Here is a 10,420-nt window from a genome sequence, read left to right on the forward strand (position 1 = left end):
CTTTGTTCTTGAATTAAGTGAAGTTTTCTGAGCATACCTGATTCCAACTTTTTTGTTAATGAGGTCAGCTCTCACCATCTCCTTTCGGTAAGCTAATTCCTTAAAGAGAAAGAGTTTAAAAAGTAAATCATTTCCCATCAGATACAGCTTTAGACTCTTTTCCATTAAATTAGTCATTATTGCAGTTCGATTACGTTCCCAAGAAATTGTCCTTAGAGCCACAGATTGAGAATAAACTTGATGTTTCAAAAACAGTATTATGAGGTATGAATTTGTTACATTAGATTCATACGTGAACATCCTACTTGCTAGACAGTTTGCACTGCCTGGAAATAATATAAAATGCCAAACATTTTTCCCTTTCAGATAGTCAATCCCCATTCCCCACGGTAAAACACTGCTGTGCTACATCATTCCAAAGATGTTTATGAACCCTGCGAAAGATTTTCAGTCTTGTCCTATGGAAGCAGATGGATATGAGCAAGAAAGAATAATTCCAATGTCACAATGTTCATCATACTAAGTCTAAGAGCATGATGAAGATATTCTTTTCTTACAATTTCCAGGTGGGGAAATGCAATGATGTCCTGGCTACCAATCTGCTCCAGAAGGCAATAGGGGTAGGGGCATCTAATGAATTTGGTACTCAGTCTTCTTCAGACAGCATGTAACTCCACCACATTAGTGACGTGAGAACACACACACATAAAAACCCAGGCTTTTCAACACCTTTGGAAATGTCCTTATGAATATTTCTTATCACTCAATTACTCTCAAAAGTATAACATGTCACTAGCAAAAAGGTCATAAATTTAAAAACCTGTTTTGATTCAAGTAAGGACAATGGTCCAGAACCTTGCTAAACAAAATGCAGTCCTCAGAGTAGACCTAAGAGCACCTCAGAGCACCAGCATCACCTAAGTGCTCATGAGAAAGGCTGACTGCAGGTCTTGATAGCTAGTGGTAGTGGCACCAGAGCTACTGAAGCCCAATCTGCACGTTTTCAAAATCCCCAGGTGATGAGAATGCACTGCAGGGTTTGGGAGGCACGAGGTGAAGATTATAAAGTAGTAAGTCACTTTTCTCAATAGTTACTGTGAACTAAATAGTTATTATGAGCTGAACAGTACAAGACACATTTTTAAGATAATCTTACTTAATCCTCACAACAAATGCTATTAGTATTCTCATTTGACAGGTAAGGAATTTGAATTTTAGGTGAATAACTAGTTCCAGGTCATAATAGTAAACTGCCAAGTCCAAGTCCTGCTATATGCCCAGTGCTTAGAAAATGATTATCAGATAATAAGCATTTGGTATATATATTTGATGAGTGAATGCATGCATATAAATAGTAACAAATGGCTGAGCGTAGTGGTTCATGCCTGTAATCCCAGCACTTTGGGAGGTCGAGGCGGGTGGATCATCTGAGGTCAGGAGTTCGAGACCAGCCTGGCCAACATAGTAAGACCCCATCTCTACTAAAAATACAAAAACTAGCCGGGCGTGGTGGCACAAGCCTGTAATCCCAGCTACTCGGGAGGCTGAGGCAGGAGAATCGCTTGAACCCAGGAGGTGGAGGTTGCAGTGAGCTGAGATGGCGCCACTGCACCCCAGCCTGGGTAACAGAGCGAGACTCCATCTCAAAAAAAAAAAAAAAAAGTAACTAATGAACAAATTAATGAATTAATAAACAAATTAAGACAACCTAATTCCAAAGCACACACCATTAGTCTGTCTGACTACTGACAACTTATCTCCTCTAGTTCTCTTACTTTAAAACTTTATACTTTTTTATGAAAATTACAAAACACAAGAAAAAAAACTTTCAAAGAGTTTAAGAAAAGATGCTATTTCATGTGAGAGAGAATCAGTTTCCCCCAGAGGATCCTTCCCTAAGAAAAGCTGTTCTAATTTAAGTTTAGGAGGAAATAAATGAACAAATGCCAAAACACTCATGTAGTACTCCTTTTCAGAAAGTCTATCATTTCAAATTTACAAAAGATCTCTATATTACAAATAAATGACTTTAAGGGATTATCCATATGAGGAGAAGAGTGAATCAAATATTAAAATATATTTCTCATTTTCTTCCCAAAAATATACAATCACGTTCATTAACACTTGACAAATCTTCATATTAAAAAGAGGTCGGGCGCAGTGGCTCACATCTGTAATCCCAGCACTTCGGGAGGCCGAGGCAGGCAGATCACAAGGTCAGGAGATCGAGACCATCCTGGCTAACATGGTGAAACCCCGTCTCAACTAAAAATACAAAAAAAAATTAGCTGGATGTGGTGATGGGTACCTGTAGTCCCAGCTACTCGGGAGGCTGAGGCAGGAGAATGGCATGAACCTGGGAGGCGGAGCTTGCAGTGAGCCGAGATCGCGCCACTGCACTCCAGCCTGGGCAACAGAGCAAGACTCCTCAAAAAAAAAAAAAAAAAAAAGAAGAAGAAGAAGAAGAAAAAGAAACTTCTCTGACATAATTTTAAAACCATCTAAAAAGCTATCTCCAGCTAATCCCAATTGCTACTGTCGTAAACTGTAAAAATGGCCACAAATTTCCCCCCTCTCTGTATCCATGGCCTTGCAATGTGACACTGCCAATCTTCCAATCAGGAGATGGCATCTATTTCTCCACCCATCACATCTAGCCACATGACTGGCTTTGGCCGACATAATAATATTTGAAAAACACCTGGGCACTGGGCATGCTCTCTTGCTGCTAGGAACCCTGCAACCCCAAGTAAAAAAGCCCAGGCTAGCCTGCTGTATGATGAGGGACATGGGAGTTGTTGACCCCACTGCCAAGAAGCAGACATGAGTGAGGCCATCCCAGATCATCCAGTTGCTAGCCAACCAGTCAACTGACTACATCTGGGTAAGCCCTGCAGAGATTAGCCAAACTTGCTCAGACCAGGAAAACCACTGTAGCGACCAAGAGAATCATGAGATAAATAAATGGTTGTTGTTTTAAGCCACTAAGTCTTGGGGGTAGTTTGTTAAATAACAAAAGCTAACTTATAATAGATACTTAAATCCGAATCAACTTTTAAAAATATTGCCTATATGATTTCAGTTATGCTTCATACAGTTATATGTGTATTCTGAAGTATAATTAATGCTTAGAATAAAATATGATGTTAAATGTTAATGTCTTCTGGAATGGGGAGGTTTTGATCTTAGCAGGTTTCATCTACTGTAAAAGCTATTTAAATAGCTGAAACCATTTCAGGCTGTGATTTACTTTATAAATGACAAGGGAATAGTGAAAGATTCAAAGGGGAAGAAAAAGCTCATCAAAGAATGCTCTCACTATACGAGAAGCACAAAGTGACTCTGATACTGTTATGTTTTAGAACAGTTATCTTTATGTCAAGTCACTTGGGTGGGGGTGACAAAACCCCCCAGGAATAATACTGGTTTAGATTTTTTACCAAGATCTTATGTCTTGACAATAACTGTGTGCTTACTACTAAATTAGTCTTAATAATACATTTGAAATTATTTATTAGTTACAGTGATGGCCTTCAGCAACTGTTAATTCAAGTGTGAACAGACTACGTTCGGAGGGTTGAGTAATCTTAAAAGGAGTGAGACTATAAATTACTTATTTAATAAGTTCTATTGTTCTACAGCACTGTAGGATGCTATAATATAATTAACAAATTATTGTATATTTTCAAATATAGAGGAGCAGACTATGAATGTTCCCAACACAACAAAACAGTAAATGTCTGATATGATGGATATACCAACTACCATGATTTGATCATTACCTATTATATACATGTATTGAAACATCACACTGTACCCCATAAATATGTACAATTATTATGTGCCAATTAAAGAATAAAAACATTTTTTAAAAAACTACTCAGTTAACTATTAACAGGAGAATAAATCAGAGGAATTATGACCACACAATGTTGGTGTATAATGTTGCGTGTTGACAGCTGAAGTCAAACTGTCTGAATTTAGATTCTAGCTCTACCACTTAAAAACGATAAGCAAGGTATTTAACATCTCAAGGTCTCAGGGACTGCATCTGGAAAAAGCATAATAATAGCACCTACCCTCACAGGACGATTGTGAGGACTAAATCCATGTAATGCACATAGTATAGCACCTGGCACACAGGTGGGTAGGTAGGGGACAGATAGACAGACAGAACATGAGTGCTCTATAGCCATTATTATTAGTATTGTTGTCATAATCATGAAGTCATTTCTTAAGCACTTACTGGAAAGGTAGATGATTTTCCATTAGGAAAAACCACCTCAGCAGCTTCGACCCTGAAAACAAAAGTCAGAAATAAAATACTTAAGAAAAAAATGTGCCATAAATTATAGACATGTGTATGGTTATCAAATCTTTCATTTCGGCTACAACTACAGTCTCAACATATTCCATCTATCGCATTCCAACACTGTTTGGATTGATCTTGCTATATAAAATATTACTCTACCGTTTCATCTCCTAGGGCTCCGATGTCTTTTTCAGGCACCACCTCCTTGAAAGGTTTATTTCCCAGTACTGCAAAGCATGCATCCTACAGGGACTCCTTGCTAATACTGACACACGCATTCTAGGCTTTACCAGGGCAGTGTGTTACACAATAAAACTGACAGAATCACTGAAATGAAAATCAATTGAAAAAAAACTGATACTGCCCATATAATTTCAATCATGCTTTCTACAGTTATATATTTGTTTTCAATTATATTAATATTCTAGAATAAACGATGATGCTAGTATTAAGGATCATATAGATTTGTTAAATAGCTTTTTAAACTAAAAATATGCTTTGGAAAAAATACAGTAATCTTACCGATATGGGATATATGCTTTGGTCTTACATATGCCTCTCTACCTCTAGCTGTTCTTTTGCTGTTCTTCCAACTATATATTCTCAAATCCAGTGAACCCCAAACACAGCTTAAATTTCATTGCCTCCATGAAGCCTTCTCAGATTGTATCAGCTGGCAGTAACTTGCCCTTACAAACAACCAGAATATCACCAAAACTTTTTAAAGTACTTAACACTTATGACTTTATCCAATATTTATGCATATGTCTTATCTCCCTGAACAGATTATATGTTCTAGTTATAGGAACCACATTTTTAATCTTTATATTTATTTGTTTATTCATTCATTTTTTTTTAAGACAGTGTCTCGTTCTATGATTGAGTCTCGATTGCAGTGGCACAAACATAGCTCACAGCAGCCTTGCCCTCCCAGAATCAAGCAATCCTCCTGTCTCAGTCTCCCTAATAGTTGGGACCACAGGAGCAAGCCACCAAACCCAAGCAATTTTTTAATTTTTTATAGATATGGCATCTTCCTATGTTTCCCAGGCTGGTCTTGAACTCCTGGGTTCAAGCAATCCTCCCGCCTCAGCCTCCCAAAGTGCTGGGATTATAGGTGTGAGCCACCACACCTGGCCTATCTTTATATTTAGCACAAAGCCTTGCCTTCAGAACAACGGGCCATCAATAAAGGTGCTGGATGAACTTACGTAAATTGATTCTCACAGTATTCACTGAACATGGTGACAATAATATCAAGAACTATTTTTGCCTGCAAAGAAAAGCAAAGCAAGTATTATAGTAATCTATAAATATATTCTCTTCACTCAGATGGAAATGAATAAATATTTAATATAATTGTGTCCCCAAACATCTAATGGACTTTTACATATACATTTTAGGAAAGGAAGTGGAATAAAAGCAAGATAGGCCTCGCCTTATCTTTAGGTGTTCTGCGTTTATGCAGTTCTCTGACAGTTATAATCCATGACGGAGACAAATCGTTTCATTCCCCCACTACCCCCAACCTCAGGTTCACTGGGCTTCAACAGAAACAAATGGCTAATTACTGGAATAAATCTTAACACTCTCCTCAGTCTCTGAAGCCAGACTGCTTGAATCCTGGCTAGCACTTACTAGTAGTATGACATTGGGCAAGCCATTTTTCTTACCTGTTAAGGAGATAATGAAAGTTCCTATCTTGTCTGGTTCTTATGAAGATTAAACACATTGGCATGTAGTAAAGACCATATAGATTTGTTAAATAATTTTTCTATTTCAAAAAAAATTCTTAGAAAAATTTACAGTGACCTTATTGGAATATATGCTTTACTCTTATATATGTATTTCACTCCTATATATACAGGCTTCAGGAAAGACATTCAAGGTCTGTAAATGCATGAATTAAATTTTTTTAAAAAATTAATATTAAAGCTGTATCACCCTGACAATATTTCTGAAGGCAAGGAGTACATAAAAGTTATAAATGAAATACCTTACAATGGGCTTTAATCCTATAATATGTACATGAATACCATTTATTTGCCCTATTTCTATACTGCAGCGTTCTCCTGCCATTTGAGGTTACCTTTCTTAAATTCTTTAACTGCCACCTCATTTAACATATGTAAAGAGGTCATATGTCATAGAAAAGCTTTCATAGCAATCCAATCCAATAGATAAACTGACTAAAAGTGGGTGAAGAATTATAGTCTAGATAATTTTGTGTGCATAAACCATTTATCAATTTACTAAATAAAGCTTCTTCACCCCAGTTCATTTCTTTCTTTTTTTTTTTTTTTAGCTTTTACCAAGTACACAAAGGTACCAAATTACTCCACATACAAATTAAGTCAACTAGATAAACAATTTATATGGATCTCCCTACAGTACTCATTCCACGTTGTTTTATAGTTATGTATATGACTAACTCTCCCCCTAGGAGTTCTTTCAAGTGAAGAAACATGTAACTCATTATTAGATTCCTGGCACTGGAAAGACATTCGGTGTTCACCAAACATTTGTCGAATTAATGAAAGCATCATAAACAAAGTGTAGAATATCTCTATCTTTTTAATTGTCTAAATTTCTAAAACATGTTCCCACCTACAAAAGGCACATATTTTAATTTTAGTCATTTAGTCTCGGTCCGGAAATAAAATCTATCCCATCTGATCATATAAAAATTGAGTAAAAGTTTTATTTACCTTAGTAAAGTCAGTTCCTGTGCATTCAATAAAAATATTTCTAGTATTTACTGTTATTCTGGAATGATCCCCTGCAATGAACACAAAACAGTAACAATAAAATAACTAGTTTTAGAAATAGAAGTGCACTATTAAGCTCAACAAAACAGAAACTACATTTTAAATGTAAAACATATTAAAAACTAACACCTTGGCCAGGGGCGGTGGCTCACGCCTGTAATCCCAGCACTTTGGGAGGCCGAGGTGGGCAGATCACCTGAGGTTAGGAGTTCGAGACCAGCCTGACCAACACAGAGAAACCCCTTCTCTACTAAAAATAAAAAATTAGCCAGGCATGGTGGCACATGCCTGTAATCCCAGCTACTTGGGAGGCTGAGGCAGGAGAATCACTTGAACCCAGGAGGCAGAGGTAGCGGTGAGCTGAGATGGTGCAATGGCATGACATGGTGCAATGGCACTCCAGCCTGGGCGACAAGAGCAAATCTCTGTCTCAAAAAAACAAACAAACAAACAAACAAAAAAACCTAACACCTTAAGAGCAAAGGGATAAACAATTTTTATTTAAAGCTCCCACTGCAAGTTGAAGAGTAAAAATAAAATAATTAACAGGCCTTTACTGAATGTATACAATGTGTCAGGTGCTATGCCAAGCACTTAACATAGGTTGTCTCCTCTAATCTTTACCACAACCCCATGATGTAATTGCCGGCAAGAAACTAAGTTTAGAGAGATTAAACTATTTGACTATGATCACGAGCAGCAAGGCTAGGATTTGGGTCTAGATCTGGTTAACTCTGGGGCCCATGTTCTTAACCGCTGTAACTGCTAGGGTCCAAGATCTCGAGAAGAAGCTTCTTCTTATAGCAAATCAGCTAAGCCTCCTTCTTACCTCCAGAAAGGCAAACATCTATGTCTCAGACATCATTAAATTTTGTAAATACAATCAAACTGCCTCATAAAAATAGCCTTCAGAAAGGAATTAAGAGGGCAAAATTTAAATTAAAAGTTTTCGTGTAACTATATAACTAGGCAAGGCCAGGCATGGCAGCTCACATCTATAATCCCAGGGCTTCGGGAGGCCAAGGTGGGAGAATCGCTTGAGCCCAGGAGTTTAAGGTTGCACTGAGCCATGACTGCACCACTGCACTCCAGCCTGGGTGACAGAGCAAGAGCCTGTCTCAAAATTTAAAAAAAAACACACAAAAGAAAAAAAACTACAGACATGACAGAGTTTGACTTTGAGTTTAACCAAGTGAATTACCTGCTAAAACCAAAACATCAATAACCTTGGGAGAAATATAACAGAACCCAAAGCCTAGCATCAGAACATATTTATAAGTGTATGAACATATTATAAATTACATAAGAATCACCAGTAAAATGTTGTTGAATAAATGAATGAAAAGAATGATTAGAATCTACAAAAGACCTGAGATACTCAGATTATGAGTTATTTGAATTTGATTTAGCCAAGTCTATTGAGAATTCTAGAGAAATGTTGAGGATTAAAAGGAAACAGCACAGATCTGTGATGCTTATAAAATAACTCACCATTGATGATGGGAGGCATTGAAAGGATGACACCATTGCTATCATAGATAACTGGATACAGGGGTTTGTTTTCAATGATATGTAAATAATGTTTAAGGTGATTATCAGTCTGAAAACAAATTAAGTCAAATAAAATTAGTTTTTTTTTTTTATTTCTATCACTATAGTTTACATACTGACCTAATATTAAAAAAGAAGGGAATGCCAGGCACGGTGGCTCATGCCTGTAATCCCAGCACTTTGGGAGGCTGAGGCGGGTGGATCACCTGAGGTCAGGAGTTCGAGACCAGCCTGACCAACATGAAGAAACCCCATCTCTGCTAAAAATACAAAATTAGCTGGGCATGGTGGCACATGTCTGTAATCCCAGCTACTCGGAAGGCTGAGGCAGGAGAATCACCTGAACCCAGGAGGTGGAGGTTGCGGTGAGCTGAGATTGCGCCATTGCACTCCAGCCTGGGCAACAAGAGCGAAAATCCGTCTCAAAAAAAAAAAAAAAAAGAGAGAGAGAGAAAAAGGAGGGGAAAAGTCAGAAAAACATTAAAACAGACCCAAATTAAAGAAAGTTCTAAATTTATAAGATTTTCTAATATAAATTAATATTCCAATATTCAATGCACATAATTGAGTCATTTCTCGAGAATGAAAACAGATTTGCACTGGTATGCCTGAATCATTTCAAAGGAAACATAAACCATGACAAAACTATTTAGATAAATCGGAAGAAGTCACTTGCAAATCAGGGCAAGGATGACATTGCTTTTTCTAAATGACAACTATTTTTTCTACTTGTTAAATACAATCCAAAGTGACTACTGAATTCATTTTCGCTGCTGGACTTCTAAATAATGGGAGATAGACAGCTTGTAACAGTATTTCCCACAAAAAACACTAGCTAAGTCTTACTGTTCTTTAGACTTGCATGAGTTTCAACTGCAGATTACAATGTGGTACGGTCTACTTCAGTGGTTCTCAATCCTAGCAGTACACTGAAATCATATCAGAGGTTAAAAATGTAACAATAAATAAAATAAAACTATGTTCAGGTCCCACTCTAGATCAGATGAATCACTATCTCTAGGTTGGAGCCCAAACACTGTAATTTTTTAAAAGTATTCATTACATTTCCCTAGTTGCAAGGTTGACTTTGATGGAATTTCATGATTTTTGCAAAGCTGCTGCATAATCAAAAAGAATATTTACCTTGTATATGTTCATCAGTTCACAGGCTGTATACTCCTTGGTCTTATTTAGAGGCTTGAATTTGATATCTGAAGGACGTTTTGCAGTATAAGTAAATGGGCCTGACAAAGTGTCCAAATCATGGGTGCCAATAGCAACCAACGCTCTTTTCCTAATTGTGGAGAGGGTGAGGGAGAAGGAGGGAGGAAAGGAAAGGAGGAGAATGAGACAGGTTTGAATATTCTAAAGCATAAATTCTAAAGATAACACAAACATAGACTACATATTTTTTTAATTATTTCAGATACTTCCCTGAAACAGCATATTGCTACTACATGGCATCATTAGTGGCATATGATGAACAAATTCTCACAACCATTAAGAGTACTGAGAAATCTGGCCGGGCGTGGTGGCTCAAGCCTGTAATCCCAGCACTTTGGGAGGCCGAGACGGGCGGATCACGAGGTCAGGAGATCGAGACCACCCTGGCTAATATGGTGAAACCCCGTCTCTAATAGAAAATACAAAAAACTAGCCGGGCGATGAGGCGGGCGCCTGTAGTCCCAGCTACTTGGGAGGCTGAGACAGGAGAATGGCGTGAACCCGGGAGGCGGAGCTTGCAGTGAGCTGAGATCCGGCCACTGCACTCCAGCCTGGGCGGCAGAGC

The 10,420-nt window shown here is 37.8% G+C and overlaps 1 protein-coding gene across 2 annotated transcripts in view; it reads right to left on the bottom strand.

Annotated features, from left to right (window-relative positions):
* FARSB (phenylalanyl-tRNA synthetase subunit beta) overlaps positions 1-10,420 on the bottom strand; it is an 82,640-nt gene that overhangs the window by 53,485 nt on the left and 18,735 nt on the right. For both annotated transcript variants that reach the window (XM_023222202.2, XM_023222212.2), the window contains 6 exons: positions 9,775-9,925; positions 8,572-8,680; positions 7,021-7,091; positions 5,524-5,585; positions 4,247-4,298; positions 38-99 (listed from right to left, as the gene is read on the bottom strand). In XM_023222202.2, the coding sequence (XP_023077970.1) occupies positions 38-99; positions 4,247-4,298; positions 5,524-5,585; positions 7,021-7,091; positions 8,572-8,680; positions 9,775-9,925 (507 nt within the window). The remainder of the gene's footprint in view (positions 1-37; positions 100-4,246; positions 4,299-5,523; positions 5,586-7,020; positions 7,092-8,571; positions 8,681-9,774; positions 9,926-10,420) is intronic.

Source organism: Piliocolobus tephrosceles, chromosome 11, assembly GCF_002776525.5.
Source record: "Piliocolobus tephrosceles isolate RC106 chromosome 11, ASM277652v3, whole genome shotgun sequence".
Taxonomy (NCBI): Eukaryota; Metazoa; Chordata; class Mammalia; order Primates; family Cercopithecidae; genus Piliocolobus; species Piliocolobus tephrosceles.